The following is an 18833-nucleotide window of genomic DNA, read 5'->3' as shown; positions in this document are numbered from 1 at the left end:
CCCCTGTTAGTTTTCAATTATCTTATTTCTATAAGGTTAGTTTATAAACTGAAATAACATAAGATACGAAAGCTACACAATTTTGGAAGAATGGCAGGCTTCTGCATCAGAGGTTGTCCCCTCTAGAATACCCAAAGAAGAATAACCCTGCCACCCTCTGCCAGGCCAGCCTGATCCTAGGTTATACCCGGAGTTCCTTCCCATCCAAAATACTGTCCGTTGTCCATTGGGAAGTGCAGGCAACTACAGCATAATCATGCAGGCATCCTCAAGGAAAAGAGCCTGAGAACCAGAGCCAGCCCGTCTGAGAGCCCTCAAGAGCCCTTTTTCCTTTAAAAACTATTTCACTTATTTATTTTTTAGAAAGAGGGAAAAGGAGAGAGAAAGAGAGAGAGAGAAACATGTTGTGCAAAACAGCCATCAGTTGCCTCTCTCACGCCCCCAACTGGGGACCTGGCCTGCAACCCAGGCATGTGCCCTGACTGGGAATCGAGCCCACAACCTTTCAGTCCACAGGCCAGTGCTCAGTCCACTGAGCCACACCAGCCACCACACCCTTCTTTTATTTCAAATCTTCTTGCCCATAATTCCATGCACTCCAGAGGCATTCAGCCTCTCAGCTAATCCCATCAGTCTGTTTACCACTACCTAGACTATTTACCATTGCCTCATCCTAGCATCCCTCCCTGCTCCTCCCCAGTGATCTGGTCGGATCTTTCTGTGTCACAATTCAAAAATGAAGGAAGATGTGATGGTTAATTTCATGTTTCAACTTAACTGAACCATGGGTGCCCAGACATTTCCTCAAACCTCATTCTAGGTGTGTCTGTGAGGGTATTTTTGGATGAGATGAACATTTGAATCAATAGACTGAGTAAAACAGATTGCCCTCCCTATGTGGGTGGGCCTCATCCAATCAGTTGAAGGTTTGAATAGAACAAAAGCACTGATTCTTCCTCAACTAAAATGGAACTCCTCTTACCTGATTGCTTAAACTAGGACATCAGTTTGTTTTGTTTTGTTTTGTTTTGCTCTGTTTTCCAGTCTTTGGACTCACATTAAACCATTGACTCCTCTTGGGTGCAAGACTGCTGGCTTTTGGACCGAATTTATACCATCAGCTCTCTTGGTTCCCAGGCCTTTGGATTTGATCTGGAAGTTTGCATCAACTCCCCCGGGCGTCCAGCTCACCATCTGCAGATCTTGAAGCTTCTTACCCTCTGTAATTGCATCAGCCAATTCCTTGTAATAAATACGTATATATGAGATACACATATCCCCTACTTGTTCCATTTCTCTGGAGATCGCTGACTAATACTGAAGGCGAGTGGAGGGGATGGAACCTAGGCTAGGCCTTGAAGGACTGGCGGCATTTCAATGGTTAAAGACAAGAGGTAAGGGTATGCCAGGAAAGCAAAGTGGAAGCATCTGGAAAATGAATCTGTTATGTGGGGCTCAGTGGGTAGTGGACAGACTGCAGCTGAGACTTGGGTGTGTTGAGTCATGCAGGCCTCTGGAGGCCAGGATAAGGAGTATGTACCCAGGCCTCCAGATAAACAAGAGCCACTGTCTACTCTTATCAAGATAAGAGTCAGGTGTCAAAGAAGTTCACGTGTATACAAAAGAGCTCAAAGCAGCAGGGTTTGCTGGGCAAGTTCCACTGTGGTATTCTACAGAAACCCAAAGGGACTGCAAGGTAAATGAAAGCAGTACAGAATCCTCCCCCAACAGAGTCGCAGGCTCACAGCCTGACTGTTCAACACCCACACCCCCAACCCCGCCCCACCACCCCTGCCCCCGGGCTCTCAGCCCCTTTGAGCTCTCTGGTTCTCAACTTGGAGTGCACCTGCGCCTGTGTCTCCTTGCCTTCTGGTGCAGTCTGGTTCCAGTCCTTTTTCAAAGAGTCTGTTTCAGGGTCTCTGTTTATCTTCCTGGCAAACATGAGAGGCCATTTAGGGTGCAGTGTTTCAGTATCTCTGGAGCCATATTACCAACATTTAAATCACAGCACTATTTTTTTAGACTTTATTTATTTATTTTTAGAAAGAGGGGAAGAGAGGGTATGAGCCCTAACTGGGAGTCGAACCTGTGACCTTCTGGTTCGCAGGCCAATGCTCAATCCACTGAGCCACACCAGCCAGGGCCCCTAGCACTATTTTTAATAGCTGTGTGACCTGGGGCAAGCAGTCTTAACTGCCTGAGCCTGGTTGCTCATCTGTAAAATGAGAGTAATAGCAACTTACATAATAGTTATTAGGATGAAATGAGATGGCACATGTTAAGAGCTTAGAATGGGCCTGTTGCGATAGTAATAGTTGTTTTTTTTTTTACTAAAACATATGTGAAGCACAGGGTTTTTGCTTCCACTGCTCCACCCTACTGTTGAGGTCACCAGTGGCCCTGAATTTCATTCCCTGGACTTCAGAACCGAGAGCTGCACTCTCTTGGGGATCTTCCCTGGCAACACTGGGTTTCCACACTGCTGAGGCCCCAGGCTGGTTCCGAATCCTTTGTCTGCAGCTAGTTGAGCACCTTGACTTGGAGAAGTGAGTCCCTGCCCCTCTCTGCTCAGCTATGAGCCCTGAGGCAGGCTGAGCTGACCCTGACCAAGAAGGGAGGTGCAGAAGGGAGGTGCTTTGGGAACACCAGAGCCACCACAGAAGAGATCTGGAATCCCTCTGTGGCTGTCACAGGCCTGGTATTTGCTGTATTCATGCTTCTCAAATCCCTCAGCCACAGGCACGCCTCCCCTCCTCCTCCAAGTCTCTGGGCTCTACCTCTGTTTCCCATTCCTGCTCTAGATCAGGAGCCTTCCTCTCAAAAAGCCTGGCTTGTGTTCGACACCTTGCCTTACCCTCTCTGGCCCAAAGGAGCTCTCCTCTGTTTTCCTCTAAAGGCTTTATTGATCTTTCCTCTCACATTTAAATCTGCAATCCATCTGATATTGATCCTACCTCTAGTTTGAATGTTCTGAACTGAAAATGGTCGGTTTTCGTTTTTTTAGGCCGTGATGTCTGACCAGACTGTTTCTGCTTCCTTGTCCTCCAGAGCTGACTTTGTTTCTGCTCAAGCCCAAGCTTGATTCTCCAGCCTTCCTGTTAAATTTGAGCCTTCTATAAAGTCCCTTGTTACTTGCATTACCCAGAATTGGTTTCTACTGCCTGCAATCAAATATCCCTAATTTTTACATCCCCAGAGAAGTGCATTGCTTGGGAGGAGGAGGAGGAGGAGTAGAGAGAAGGAGGGAGAGGCAGGGAGGGAGGGAGAGGCAGAGGGACAGGGAGAGGGAGGGAGACAGACAGAATCCGTATAAAGGCATTAATTTCATCATGAGGGCCCTACCCTCATGGCATCACCAAATACCAACACATTGGGGGTTAGGGCTTCAACGTTTGAACTCGGGAGGGGGACAGAAACGTTCAGTCCACAACAGCTGCTCAGTAGGCAGTGAACAGTATCTGCCATTCCTGCTCTGTGTGGTAACTAAGTGGTGCCAGCTTGGGGATCATGTTGGTTGCAGGGGACACCAAAGATGTGATTATGGTACTCTTGGTAGTAGAGAAATTATGTGTCTCCAGCCACTTGGGCCTCACACATTCTCACTCACAAACCTCCAGAGCTTGAGACTCCTAGCCAGTGGGTTCTGTCCACGCTAGTGGGTGTCCTTGACCATCTCAGCTGTCACAGGGCAGGCTGAGTGTGCGTGGGGCATCAATTCTGTACAGGGAGTTGGGCTCGCAGGGCAAAGGTAGTGATAAAGCTTGAATTACAGGCATGATTTTTACTTATTTGTCCAGGAACACTGCCCATCTCTTCTGATGGACCCTTACCTTCAGTCAAGAACAGCAGAACACCCAAATCTTCATTAAGCTGGGACTCCAGGGAACCTAATTTGGGGCAGGTTTGCAGTGTAATGAGTGGAGAAGCCTTGAAGCCCTGAGACAGTTTATTCAAGTTGTCATGCCCTTCAAACTATTTTGATGCATGTAGATCTTCAAGGGTTTCATCAGTGAGAACATTAATGACACATAGCCTAGGACTTACCCTCTACACAGACGGTTCTCGACCAAAGTGATACCACCATCTGGGGAATATTGGAAGTTTGTGGTTGTCACAATAACAGCCCTGGCATGTAATGGTCAGACACCACAAATGTCTCACATCCTGCAGTGCATGGAACAGCCCTATACCACAATGAATTGTTTCATTCTACAAGACTGTAATATCAAATTGGGCATTCATGTATTCTCACTACACACAAAGTGTGTTTATAATGATCTAAGTCTAGAATGTAAGTGGGCTTTGACATATAAACACAAACTTTTTTTTGTATGTCTAAATATTTATTTTTTTTCATTGTTGTTCAAGTACAGTTTTCTTAAAAAGAAAATATTTTTTGCATAGTTTTAACATGCTCTAGACCTGGAAGGAATGTCATTATTGCACAAATGGAAGAATGATTGTCCTGTGTCCAGTTTAAGACTTTAGCACAGATTGTTTACCATCTCAGGAAACCACGTCACCAGTGCTCTGGTAACTAGCTGGTACATCGCCTGATGCCGTCTGCACTTGTGACTCTCGCGTTCCTGGAGATAGTCGCGCTGGGTGCACACACCTCCTGTCCTCACTCAGTGTCTTCCAGAGCAGCTGTGACCAAACATCAACACACTGGAGTGCACATTTTTTTATTATGAAGTTTTTCCCCTTTCCTTTTTTCCTTTCTACTTCAACAAAGGCACTGTACTGATTTTTTAAATTATAAAGTTAACATTTAATTTTAAAAAGAAAAAATTTATATATACATGTAGTAGGTACAATGATGTACAACTTTCACTGCAGAAGAGTACAGAGGGTGTTATGAAACATTTTTATAAAAGGGGGGCATTGGGGTTTGATGCAGTGGGGAACCATTACTCTATGGGGACTCATTTTTTTAAGTGATCTTACATGGACACAAAACATGAGTGGACCACTCAGTGAATTTTTATAAATCACCCATTTATTATCCAATTCATATTTGTAAATTACAGTTTTATAAGTTATCCATCTTCTCTGAGGGGTCCTAATATTGTCAGTTCATAGGACTCTCCCTCATACTCCCTCCCGGTCACTTCCCACCCATGATCCTGACTTTGACACCAGAGATTAATTTTGCCTGTTTTTAATTAAAACTCCAGCCCTGGCTGGCGTAGCTCAGCAGATTGAGCACGGGCTGCGAACCAGGCATCACAGGTTTGATTCCCAGTCAGGGCACATGCCTGGGTTGCAGGCCACGGCCCCCAGCAACCGCACAGTGATGTTTCTCTCTCTCTCTCTTTCTCCCTCCATTCCCTCTCTAAAAATAAATAAATAAAATCTTTAAAAAAATTATAATTAGATGAGGTCATGAGTGTGTTAACTGACCTTACTGTGGTAAACATTTCACAATATGTATACACATATGTCGAATCAACATGTTGTATACCTTAAAAGTTGCACAATGTAATATGACAATTGTATCTCAATAAAACTGGAAAAAATAAAAACAAAATACTTTATGTAAATGACATCATATAAACATTTATGCCTGGCTTTGTTTTTTCCTTTTTTTGCTCAGCACTGTATTTGTGAGAATCATCTATGCTGCATGTATCAGTAATTCGTTCATTTTCAATGATGAAAATATTCTGTTGTATGAATATAATAGAATTTATTTTACCCATGTGACTATTGATAGAAACTACTGTATTTAAGTAGTTTCCAATTTTGGACACTATGAATAGTTGTTTCTGTGAATACTCTTATGCCTGTCTTTTCATAAGCTTTACATATATCTATTTCTGTAGGAACACCAGGAGTACTATTGTTGGATAATAAGTGTGCATTTGTCAAGCTTTAACTTTTTAACACTTCTCCAAAGTGGTTGAAATAATTGGCACGGTCACTGCTGTTGTGATAGTTCCAGTTGTTCCACACTCTCCTGTTTAGACAATTAAATGTATCCTTCTAACTCCACCTTACACAGAATCTTGCCTGTGTCACTTTAAGATGTGGCTAATGAAAAATTGGAAAGGTGGGAACATGGGCACCTCAGCACAGAGTCCTTTCTGAAAGCACTCAAGGTTAAGTGCTGCTTAGGCGTGTTGCTGGCAAGTCCTCTGAGAAAGGCTTTGGCTGCCACAGCCAGTCCAGCAGTCTCTGAGACTCTGGGACTCCTGCTGCGACTTGCGGTGGGGGGGGGGGGGGGGGCGGGGGGGGAGTTAACGGGGGATGACTAAACTGCAAGGCCATCAGGGCAGAAAAAGGGTTGTTCAAATGCTCCAGGCCTCCAGGAGTCTGGAGTGGGCAGAAGGAAGGGAAGTGAGGGGGCTGACAGCTAGAAAGCTGACTCAAGGTAGGTGGGTGGGAGGGGGAGCCAGGGTACAAATGACTGTATTTCCAAGTTGTATGCAAATCAGATGTAGTTAGAACTAGGTTTTTAGTTGAAAAATTCATTCATTATGATATGATAAAAACTTTCTCCCACCGACCACCACAAAAGGGCTTATAATGAAGAAACAAAGTCTCTTTCACCTCTGAGATTGACAGTCCTCTGGGCCTCTCCCCCAAAGAGAGGCACAGTTCCTCCAGAGCCAGGCTGTGCTCATGCAGGAGGCATCTTCAGTAGGTTATTCAGCTTCTCTGGGCTTCGGCATCCTCATCTTTAGAATAATGAGGTTGGGCCCAGTGTCCCCCAAACGTCAGTGCTGATGAAAATCACTCAGGGAGGGGAGGACTTGTTCAGTGTATGGTTTCCCAGGGCCTAGGCCCTGGGATTTCAGTTTAGTGGGACTGCAGCGAGATCCAGGAATTTGTATTACTGAAAGATTCCCTGGGTGATTTTTTTATCAAAAAGTTGAAGGAAAACACTGGAATTGGAGTCTTTAACATTTAAATCTTTTCAAGTGCCTATAATATTCCGTCCTTTAGCAATCATAAAGGGATGCTACCTTATAGAAATGTGGAGTTTCTAAGGAATGAAGAATGAAGGTAAGTGTTTTCACTGCAGCCCATTAAAATAAAGTAAAAAAATCTCTGGGTTCTTTGTCAACGACACTGGTCAATGCTGGCTCCTCTCCTTGGTCTTGTCTGAGCTTCTTGCTCCCTGCCCGGGGTCCCGGCAACAGTGAGGCAGCAGCTCGCCCCTTGCCTCCCGCTGCATGCCCCCGATGACCCTCCATGCTGCCCCTCGTGATCTAGGCACCTCCTTTTTATGTTCTCAGGGGCTTGCTCTTCCCCTTCCCCTACAAAAACACTCCCATCCTTGGGCTCATTTTCTGATTGTGTTAAGAATGGGTGGTGGTTAGAATAACAACCAAAGCTCACATGTGTGCTTGCAAAGAGCCCGGCACTGATCTAGAAACTTACATCTAGGAGATTTTAAAGCCCTACCAACAATCCCTTGCTACAAGTGCTCCTTTCATCAACTCTATTTACAGAGGACAAAAATCAGTCAGAAAGGCTGTGGCTGAGGCGGCATGGCAGTGAGTGACAGCTGAGAGTGGAAGCCAGGTGGGTCCAGCTTCAGAGTGCGCATTCTCATTCACCATGCCATACTCCTCTCGGTACAAAGTAGCTTTTATGTCCTCCTTGCTGGCTGACACATTTGTGTTTTAATAAGGCCTTTCAGGATGCCAGGCCTTGACTCCAAGTTGGGACTAAGGGTGACTAGATACATTTTCTGTGAGTTTAGGGGCAGGCGTTCTCTGGCTAGCTCCACCTTGTGGTTATTGGTCTGCCAATGAACATTTCCTCGTGTGCCCTCAGACACTGTTGCGGTTCCTAACCATGACTGAGGCACTGTGAGTTCCTGAACTGCCTTCTGAATCATTGAAGAGAGGTTACACCGTGCACAGCCTGGTTCATTTCTTAAGTAAGTTCTCACTGGGGGCCTCTCACCAGGTACCCTGCCTTCACCAAGCTGTAGTTTGATGGGGCACATGGACATGACAGAACAAAATTTAATCGAATAAACTTGAAGATCTGATTGGCTTTACTAAACTATCCGTGAATCAGGCAGCGTCCCGTTTAGCAACTAAAAGGGTACTCCTATGAGTTGTACAAAATGGAAGGTTTTTTATAGGCAGAAGGAGAATGGGACTAAGAAGTTAAAAAAGTGAATTATTTCAGACAAGGACACCTTTCCTTAGAACAGTAATTTTCATCCCGTGAGCCACAGCACACTGGTGTGCCACAGGAAATTTTAAAACATGCATCACCTGACAAGTTAGGGGCACTGACCTTTTTTCCCTTAGATTGTCAAATTTAAAAAAAAAAAAAGACAAAAGCCAGCACAACAACAGCTATCCAGGATGAATGAATCAAAACTGTACCTATTTTTTTGTCAGATCATCAAAAAAAGTATTTTTTGGTATGCCATAGAATTTTAGTAATCAGCGTATGTGTGCCATGAGGTGAAAAAGGTTGAAAATCTGCTCCCTGAGAGGAAAGCAGGGGTCTTAGGTCGATTACCTCACTAGAGTTGATCAGGAGATTCCAGACTGATTGGTTTAAAATTTCACTCCTGGGAGAGGCTCAAACAGCAGTTACGTTAGTTATTCAGTTTTGCTTTGGTGATGTGGCTTAGCAATAGTGACTCCATTTTGGCCTGTTGTTTGTTTGTTTCTTTCAACATACACATTAAGCAAATAATCACAAAATAAGTAAAAGATTGCAACTGTGACAAAAGCAACTAAGGGGAGATGCCAGGTGGTCTGAGAGCACAATGAAGGTCTGATCCAGCAAGGGGTCCACAGAGCAGAGACCGTGAAGCATGAAGGTGACCTAGGTGAGGAGAAGAAGAACATTCCAGGCCGGGAGAACATGCAAAGCCCTCTGGTGGGTGCGGCACGGTAAACAGCAAGCCAAGGTAGCTGGACTAGAGAGAATCAAGAGGAAGAGGCTGAAAGGGCAGGGAGGCCAGACCACATAAGGCTTTGTGGGCCACCCCAATGGGTTTGCTTTGTCCTGAGAGGGAGGGGAAGGACAGACAGTTTTGATCAGATTTGTGTTTTGAACTCATCACTGTAGCTGAAGTGTGGAGAATGACTGTTACATGTTCTTTTCTTTTTTCTTTTTTTTGGTATTCTGATGCCAGCCATTCTGGACACGAAAGATGACAGATATAACAGGTTGCTTCCAGTCAAGTCTCCCGCCTTCTGCGGCTGGTCCAGAGGATTGCATACTGCTGTGTTGCCTAGACAGGGTACACTCTGGGACATAAACCCTTTCAGGGAAGAGCCACCTACTTTTTGGTTTTAGGGGAGTGATGTACATTCACTTACTAGAAGGTACATTTAAAAAAGATTTGCAACCATCCAGGCTAGTTCTTTTTACATAAATACCTTGTGCTTGGTATTGTTTTACAGAGATGCTACCTCATTTAATCCACACTGCCATCCTGAGAGAGAGAGAGAGGTTATTCTGGTCCTACGGGTTTAAAAATGTGAAATAATTTCATCTCACTATGAAATGCTCAGGAAAAAGACTCGAGTCTTCTTGAAAACTCTTTCTTTACATAAGCCCAAGTCAAGGGTAAGTTGAGACCCCTTCCTACAGATTCTCTCTTTGAGGAGAGCACTGTTATAAACAATATTCATTATGGCCACACCTACCCTGACCTCGAAGAACAGTTACCAAAGAGAAGAGGCACGCCTCCCTCTTTCTAGTTACTTGTTTGCTCATTGGAGTGTGCCAGCAGCCCCTTTCCATCCTCTAAAGGCCTACCAAGCAATCATGCATAAAAGCATTCTAAAAAGAATCTTCTTATGCAGGTGATTAATGCCTGCCTTTTGTCCTCCAGTTTTATTCATATAGCCTGGTAGCTAATAGTGCAAATTCATCAAAGCACTTACAGTCAGTGCCTTTGAAGGTTTGATTGCTCATGAGGTTCAAGGCAAATTACTTCTAAAATGCAGTTCCAATATCCCATGTCAAAAATATTCTTCCCTAGCAACACACTTGGAGCACAGATAACTTCAGCCTAGGGAAACATCAGTATTCTCAAAACCAATGATGCTGATTTTTCTCAAAGGTTCTACATTCTCTCTCTCTCTCGGAAATGACTAAGAGGATAAATCAGACAGGTTCTTAGAACCATCGCCCTTGTGGAGGTGTGGGGGAGCAGGGTTGGCACAAGGAGAAATGAAGGTATTGTTTCTGCTCTGGCATAAGAAGGCGGGATAAAGTCCTAAACTTCATGAGTGAGTTCTTTGCATTTCTTTTTAATGCTCATATCCAATATTGAGGAGAAACCAGTAGCAGAGGGTCTGGGAAATGGCCACGGAGAAGGTGAAGAAGAGGTGAAATAGAGCACTTATGTGCAATAGAAGGCAGGAAAGAGGGAAGGAGGGGGAAAACAGTCAATCAGAACAGGAACTGCAAGAGGAAAGAGAATGGTTGGAAATGACCAAGAAGAGAAAATGGTGAGAAAGCAGAGGGAAAAAGAAATACGTGAACGGGGGAGAATAGAGTTCAGTCCTTGCCATGAAAGGTCTGGCACCCTTACCAAGACCCCCTTCTGATCCGGTCTCCCATCACTCAACGCCAACGAGACGAGCCTCCCCATTGCTCTTGAGCACTCCAGCCATAGAATCTCCACCTGCGATCCTCCCCCACCCCCCAGGTACCTAACGAGCTAGTCCCTCACTTCCTTCAGGGCTCTACTCAAGTGGCCGCCTTATCCACTCCCTCCACTATCTTCTCTTCCCGGCTTTATTCTTAAAGCTGCAATCATCACCCGACACAGTATTTATTTGGCTATTGTCTAGCACCCTCTCCCCTTTCCCAGATGCTAAATTCCTTGTGGGTGGGTACTTTGTTTTATTCACTGCTATATCCTCAGGACCTAGCCTGACAGTGTGTGTGTGGGTGTGTGCGCGCGCGCGCGTTGGGATGGTGGAGTGAGGTGTTTCAACATACGTTGGATGAGCCCAGGGGTGGCTGCAAGTCGCAGAGAGTGCCAGTAGAGGTGTGTTCGGGAGGGGTGTCCGGGGGCGTGCTTCCAAACCAACAGAATTACACACTTGCCATTCTTTTTTCTTTCCCCTCTCCGTCTTTTCTTCCCCAATTTAGAGGCCAGGGACAAGAATCGAGGATGCAGGAAATAAGGAGGAATCCAAATGAGTCCAGCTCAAATTCTGATGAAAAGTGCACAGGCGAGAAGGACTGAAAGGTAGAGAACACATGCACACGCAATAGTGAGAGAAGAGTGAAAAGAAGAAAAGGCTAACAGACTTCAAGCCCTCGGGTCACTCTCCCGGATTCCCCCACGGCGTGACCAGGCGCTCCTCCCGCGCTCCTCGGTTGCCCGGCTTGCAGCTCGCTGTCACTACCACTTTGGAGGAGACTAGGCCCGCGCTCCACCGCGGCCGTCCCCCATTTCGCCTTGGCGGAGGCCCCAGCACGCGTTCGCCGGGGCTGCGAAGGCGGCGAGGACTACAGCTCCCAGGGTGCCGAGCGCGGCGGCGCCTGCGCGGTGCGGTGGGAGGCGGCGGTCTGTTCTCGGCTGAGGAGGAGCAGGGGCTGAGGAGGGAGGCAGCGGGTGAGAGTTCAGAGTTCAGCAGCAGCAGCCCGAGCCCATGATTCCCATATGCCCTGTAGTTTCTTTCACCTATGGTGAGTATAATGTGCCCCGCCGAGGTCCCTGCCCAGCTCCTTCCTCGGCCTGGGGCGGCGGGGAGGCGCGGGGGCTGGGGCTGGCTCCGGGGAGGAGGCGGCGGCCGCCACCGGGGCGTGCGAGTGAGTGAGGGAGTGCGAGGCGGGAGGGGGCGGCGGCGGCGGCTGCGGCCGCGGCCCAGGCCTGGCGAGAGCGGCTTCTCACGCGCCTCTCTCTCTCCCTCTCCCTCCCTCGGCGTCTCTGCGCCCCCGCTCCTGTCCTCCCGCCATGGGACCCGACTCTCCGTGCCCGCCGCAGTGCCCAGCCGGCTGGGGGAAGATGCCAAAATGGCGACCGGCAACTACTTTGGATTCACCCACAGCGGGGCGGCGGCGGCGGCGGCTGCGGCCCAGTATAGGTAACGGCTCCCGCCCTCCCCCTTCTCTCACCCAGCTCGCTCCTCCGCTCGGATCCCGCCGCCACGGCGCCCCCGCGCCGGCCCCCGCCCCGCGGCCCCGACTTCCCCTCCCTGCGGGCCCTGCCCACCGCCTCCTCCTCCTCCCCGCCCGGCCGGGCCCCGCGGCGGGGAGCGGCCCCCCGGGGGGCGGGGGGGGCGGGACGCGAGACGGCCGAGGTTGGGGACGTGGAGGGCCGCCGGGGCTCTCGGCGGCCCCGCAGCTAAAATGGCCTCCCGCGGCCTGGGAGCCCGGCCGGCCGGCTGGCGGAGGCCGAGGCTCCGATCTCCCCGGCTGCCCTGCCTGCACCCCCGGTCCCCCTCCCCCGGCGTCTCGGAGAGGGTGGGCGACACGGAGTGTAGATCGCACGGCCTGCGGCCTCTGCCGCGGCGCCTCCCGAGCACCAGTCTTCCCCGCGCCCCGGCCCCCCGAGCCCAGATAACGTGTCGTTTTCCCGGGTCCCTTCTCCTGCGGCCTGCGGCTTCCCCTGGCCTCCCCCGAGCCCTGCGAACGGACCGCGGGTGTCACGGCAGCCCTTGGGTTCCTTGAGTTTTCCCTCCGAGGAGAGATGTAAACGCGCCAACCACCTGTGCATGGTGTAGTCGGTAGGCTGCGAAAGAGGGTGCGAAGTTTCTAGTGTTGATAAACCAGTCCGCCGCCTGGTCCCGCTTTTGAGTTGAGGCTCCGTGCGGGCCAGTCGTTTCCCTTGGCGAGTCTTTTCCCCTGGGGAGAAGCAGGCGCGAGTGCGATTGGGCTGAGTTATTCTAGTGCGCGCACCTCATGAAATTCGTACCTTAAGGGAAACGCTAATTTGTGAAGTGTCGGTAGCCCATTATCCTAAAAAAGTAGGTTATTTGTTGTGGTCCCTGTCACTTCTGAGCCCGTCGGAGACAGGTGTCTTCAGATTCAGGCCGCGAGCACGCAGGGCTCCTAGGAGAGGAGCTTTCTGTAGCGCACGGACTGTATCAGACCGCCGTGTGTATCGGACACACAGCCGTGTCAGCTGTGGCTGCAACCCAGGTCGTTTCTTCCATCTCGTTCACTTCAGGCGGCGGCTTGTGTAATGCAGAGGGAGGGCATCGTTGGGGACTGGGCGCTCTGGGGTCCAGTCTCTCTTGCTCTAGATTTTTTGACATTGGGAGTACCGCTTATTTGGGGTTTTTTTCCCCTCATCTATACGGTGCAGCTATCTTTGGGGGTTAAAATTTGTAATTATGAGAAAGTTGCCATTCCCCTTGGCATTCTCAGATGCCAGTTATTGTAAGGGACATCATTTTATACATTACTAAAAAAATTGCTACCAATTAAAGACAGCAAGGCTGAAGACCATTGATTTTATGAGATGTTAGAGTGTGCAAATGTACCTGTTGTTGAGGAAATTGGTATTTTATTAGTTACTGAATGCCTTGAGTGCATGTGGATTTTTTTTACAAGTTTCTTACATTGAGGCCTATATTCCTCCCCCACCCCCCCCAAAAAAAAGACTGAGGTAACAAATAGGGAAAATTCTTGGGGCTTTTTAAACATTAAAAAGCCCTTTGCTTACAAGTTGTAAACAACTAACAAAGTTTCAGCTACTTTGTTAAAACCTTTCAGGGCCAACAATTTTTGTTGAGGGGGGAAAAAAACTAGCCATTTTCTTTTTCAGGGAAACAAGAAATAGCTGATCAGCATCTGTGCAATAAATTCAGTGCTACCAAGTACTTTGTATTAACCATTAAAATTTTCGCTTGTTTTACCCATTTTCTTTAAGTATGGGCAGAAGGATAGCTTTTTGGGTTACTGTTTATTATTAAAAATGTAGTGGGTTCTTTGTGGCAGTTCTGAAATATTTTTCTAATGCAAGCCTTCAGGTAGAAATGAGGGGAGGAAATGCCAATTTAAAGATACCTAATCATTTTTTAAATAAAATAGTTGCACATATGTATTTTATCCCAATATTGGAAACTATTAAAGAATTTCTGTACCTAATTATTCCTTGGCTCTGAATCTCATAGTTTCAGCAAACTATAACAACAATCCAGTTACTGCTTGTTATATATATGCCTAGTGATAAAAGACTACTTTTTAAAAATTTCATCATTATATTTATTTTTTTAGAAATATTTTTTAAATTTTATTTTAATCGTTCAAGTACAGTTTTCTGTCCTTAACTCCCATCCCCCCCCCCATTTTTTGTCCATGTGTCCTTTGTATTTGCCCTGTAAACCCTTCCCATTCTCCCCTGAAATTCCCCTCCCCTCTCCCCTCTGGTCACTGTCAGCCTGTTCTCTATTTCAAGGACTACTTTTTTGATGTCATGTATGCATATAACAGCAAAACTAATTAAGATGCTCTGTTCTTGTATATAGATATAGTACATGGAAATTGTTTGCTTTTAATGGGAATAAAGCAAGCCAAATAAAGTTAATACTTTGGTTCAGCAAAAATTAACAAATAGCATTAATAATAAAACATTTGTAAAAATGTAGTGATGATGCTCATTTTTCGGTCTAGAAAGCATTACGATGTAACTTTTAGACATGGAAAACAAAGCCTACTTTGCAGTTTTTCCTGTTTTTCCAATTTGAGGGATCAGGGAACTCTTTGGCATTTACATGTGGATGCTGTGAATAGTTGCTTCAGCTGTCATTGAATACAGATAAGTGAACGTAACTCCTAAGTCTAGATTTAATTCTGGTTCTAAGTTTCCGTGGTTACAGTTTTGAAAGGTATTTGATTAAATTTATTTGGAGCTTAGACTTTATTGCTTATTAATATTTGAGATTCTTAATGGCATACTAAAAACCAAGGTTTTTTAAAAAGGTTTTATAAAGATCTCATAAGTTCTGTTACTAATAACTGCAAGATAAATCAAGTTTTTCAGTTATATAATGCCATATTAAACATTTTTGTGGTAAGCATTCAGTCTTTGTACTACATGTTCTACCAGCTACTGAGTGTTTTTCTCACTGCTTTTGTGTTATTTTTAAAGGGCAGTGCATAAACCTGTTATGCCATTTGCCACTCTTGCAAATGTACTCTCTTCATTTTCTGGCCTTTCATTTGCTTTTTCCCCCCTCTTGGAAATAAAAAAAAAAATTGAAGTATCTGTGTGTGTATTTGTATGTGCTTCTGATAGAATGTTAATTTGGGGTGTGTAGGACAAAGCAGATCTCAAGCATGGTGAAAAAACAAGGAGGCTCCATGGCAGAAAGGAAATTTGGTTGGGTAGGTAAACTACTTTAGTGGAATACCTTTTTAGTTTGAGAAGATAGACTTCCTTTTAGACAGACAAGCCTAATTTTGTTGAAAAATATTTTAATAATTATGAGGACTTAGGATGATAGGAAAGAATGTGAGGAAAGATAATTATCAATAGAAAAACTTATAATTAATAGTTTCATAGGACCAAAATCATTTGTTCTCACTCTTTCATTGATACTGATGCAGAAATTGTCATAGTTCTTCAGTTGTTGAAGGGGCTTTGTGGCATATACACATACATGTATATGTAATACTAAATTAAGTAATCCCCTTAAATTCCACTATTAATACAACATAACCATTTCTTTGAGTGTTCTAAACAGGCAATTTCCCTTACTCATTAGAAGCCATGGACATACCAGTTCCTTGTCATCTATCTAACTAGTCAAGATACTTGACTTGCCCCAGCTGGGTGCCTCAGTTGGTTGGATGGCCCTCCTATACACCAAAAGGTTGCAGGTTTGATTCCTGGTCAGGGCACATACTTAGGTTTTGGGTTTGAGCTCTACTTAGGGCATGTATGGGAGGTAGCTGATTGATGTTTCTCTTACATCAGTGTTTCTCTCCTCTCTTCCTGTGTCCCCCCACCCCTACATCTCTGAAATGAATAAAAACATATCCTTGGGTGAGGATTTAAAAACAAAAAAGATACTTGTCTACTTTTATCTGAGTGATACAAATCTTCAGCTTGTGTTTAAAGTACTTTTCTTTGTCCTATACATAACTCTTACTGTATCATTGATATCTGAATGTTATTTACCTTCAATATAGTTAGTTGTTTAAAATAATCATTTGGCAACTTTTTTTTATATCCAGTGTTTATTAAATTTGGATACTTTAGAGATTGCAAAATAATTACTCCTATATATATTCTTAGAACCCTAGCAAATGTTACAAGTGATAAATGTTTAATTGGATTTTGATTGTTTTCTGGACATTTGTTTTAAGTATCTACTAGTCAAAAGAGCACATCTCATCTAATGCATCTTGAGATGTCTTTAGGACAATCTGTTCCTAAAGGAAAATAAGATAACTTGGTAGGCTGGTTGGATAAGCTGATGAATTTTTCCTTTTTTCCACTTTTCTCTTTTTTAACTTTTTATTTAAATGTAGTGTTAAGAACATTGTGTCTTGAAGGAAAGAATAGAAGTAATACTAGTAAGATAGAAAAGGAATAAGCACTGAGAAGGTGAAAAAACCAGGTGAACAGGTTTTTAAAACCAATCGTAGTGATGGAAATTTACTGGCTCTTAAAAAAATTATTGCAACTGCTAATTATATCAGTGCTTCCATTGTTGAATCAGAAATCTTAGGATTCATAATGCATGAAGGAGTTCGAAATAAGGAAAAAATTTTCCCAAAAGAATTGCTGCTGTTAACATTGATGATATTTCATTTTAATGTTAATAGCTTTAAGAGTAGGGTGAGCCAAAGTATCCCTGTATAGAATGCTTATGGTGTGTACTTGACAGTGCTTTTATAAACTACCTAACAATATACTAGAATGGAAAAGGCATGAATTTTGAGCTAGTTGGATTTGGCATTTGAAACCCAGCTCTATCTCTTTAGTCACTTGGCCAAATCACTTAATCTTTCTGAGACTCAGTTTCCTGACCTAACTGGCCTTAAGGTGAATATAAAATTTTGTAGTCTAGTGCCTGGTTTTCAGTAGTCATTTTACTACAGCTAGTTTTTTATAGAGATTTGAATACTACTAGAAGGGTTTTAAAAGATTTCCTTAGTTGATGTTTATATATAGCTGTATAGAGCTTCATGATCTGAGAATGAAATGTTTTAAAAATAGGTACTGAAGTATAGGTAGGCCTGAATTTCATTGTCAAATCCTGTTTATATATAGCCAGAAAACCAATTAAGTAACTAGAAATAAAACCAATAGAATATGTAAAACACTTTAAGGAAAAACTATATTAGGGTATAAAGGCCATAAAAGAAGACATGAATAAATTAAGATGAGCTGTGTTCACGGAGTGAAAAAAAACCAATACCATCAAGTTACCAATTTTCCACTAGGTTATCCATAGATTTAATGTATTTCCAGTAAAAATCTCAACAGGATTTTTGGGGTAACTTGATTGTCTTTGGGGGGGGAGGGGACAGCGGGAGGTGAGGGAGAGAGGAAGGGAGAAACATTGGTTTGTTGTTCCACTTATTTATGCTTTCATTGGTTCTTTTTTTAAAAAATTATTTTAGATTTTACTTATTTTTATTGAGAAGAGAAGGGAGGGAGAAAGATCTAGAAAAGCATTGGTATGTGAGAGCTACATCCAGTTGGTTGCCTCTCACACCCCACCCCACCCCCAGGGGACCTGGCCTGCAACCCAGGCATGTGCCCTGACTAGGAATTGAACTAGTGATATTTTGGTTCACAGGCCAGCGCCAAGCCACTGTGCCACACAGCCATGGCTAATGAAGGATTTCTAATGTTGATTTTGAGAGAATATTAGTCCAAAAGCAGTCGTGACCATCTGTAAGGTATGATAAGGAAGGTCTTATATTATGAAGTATCCAAACTTAAACAGGAAAATGTTGGTATTAGTGCAAGGATAGACAAATAGATCATTGGATTAAAATAGAGATCCTAGAGGTAGATTTATGCTTATGGGCAGTTGGATTTGACTGTATAGCTATTTAAGTAGAAGTATTTGTGTAAAAAAATAAGGTCAGCCAAATTATTATTCAGAAATATGCCATCAGGTTAATCAAGACAGTCCTTGGACTTATAGATGTAGTAACAGACAAACTATGTTAAAATCACTTAGATGCATGATTAAAGGTGAGGAGTTGTACCTTCGGTGCTTGTCTATAAATTGTCCTTGGTATCATTCTACCAGAATTAGGGTCGTTCTGAATATGGCATTTCTTACTGTTTCATGAAAGCTGTTTGCATTGCAGCTCTTAATTCATACTCACAGAGCACAAATTAATGAAATAAAGGACATTGGCTTATTTGTTTTATTATTAGCCTTATTGTATGATATGTATGTTGAAATACACTTACAGGGAGTAACACATGATATTTAATGGACATCTACAACATGCACAGTTCCTGTTCTCAAGGAGTTTACACTTCTAGGGGATGAGAGTGGGAACAGATCAGCTTCCGGCCAAGATGGAGGCATAGGTGGATGCACCGTACCTCCACGCACAACCAGGATTGGAACAACAACAATTTAGAGGCAGAATAACACCCAGAACTGACAGAGAATTTATCTGAATGGAAGTCGGACAGCCAAGAAGTTGAAGTAGACCTGTTCATCCAGACCAGTAGGAGGGGCAGAGAGGAGCAGCCAGGCGCAGGTCTCGGCGAGGAGAGCAGAGAGAGTTGGGTGCATAAGGCAACTGGGGGCGTGTAAGGCATCTGGGGCGCTCAAGATCGCAGCGGGTGGACCCTGAGTACGCAAGCGGCAGCTGGCAGACCCAGTGAGGCGGCGATTGTGGAACAGGGCAGAGTGCGAAACCCAGGATCCCAGAGAAGGGACTGAGGTCCCGTGGAGAAC

The 18833-nt window shown here is 44.7% G+C and overlaps 1 protein-coding gene across 2 annotated transcripts in view; it reads left to right on the top strand.

Annotated features, from left to right (window-relative positions):
- Positions 1 to 11482: 11482 nt before the first annotated feature.
- ZFR (zinc finger RNA binding protein) overlaps positions 11483 to 18833 on the top strand; it is a 77690-nt gene continuing 70339 nt past the window's right edge. For both annotated transcript variants that reach the window (XR_006786724.1, XM_045847789.1), the window contains exons 1-2: positions 11483 to 11634; positions 11933 to 12032. Coding sequence is in view for 1 of the 2 variants with exons in the window: in XM_045847789.1 (XP_045703745.1) it covers positions 11598 to 11634; positions 11933 to 12032 (137 nt within the window). In the remaining variant the exon portion in view is untranslated. The remainder of the gene's footprint in view (positions 11635 to 11932; positions 12033 to 18833) is intronic.

This window comes from Phyllostomus hastatus, unplaced genomic scaffold (assembly GCF_019186645.2).
Source record: "Phyllostomus hastatus isolate PE091 unplaced genomic scaffold, TTU_PhHast_1.1 phas_contig_58, whole genome shotgun sequence".
Taxonomy (NCBI): domain Eukaryota; kingdom Metazoa; phylum Chordata; class Mammalia; order Chiroptera; family Phyllostomidae; genus Phyllostomus; species Phyllostomus hastatus.
This window is presented reverse-complemented; position numbering and strand designations above follow the sequence as displayed.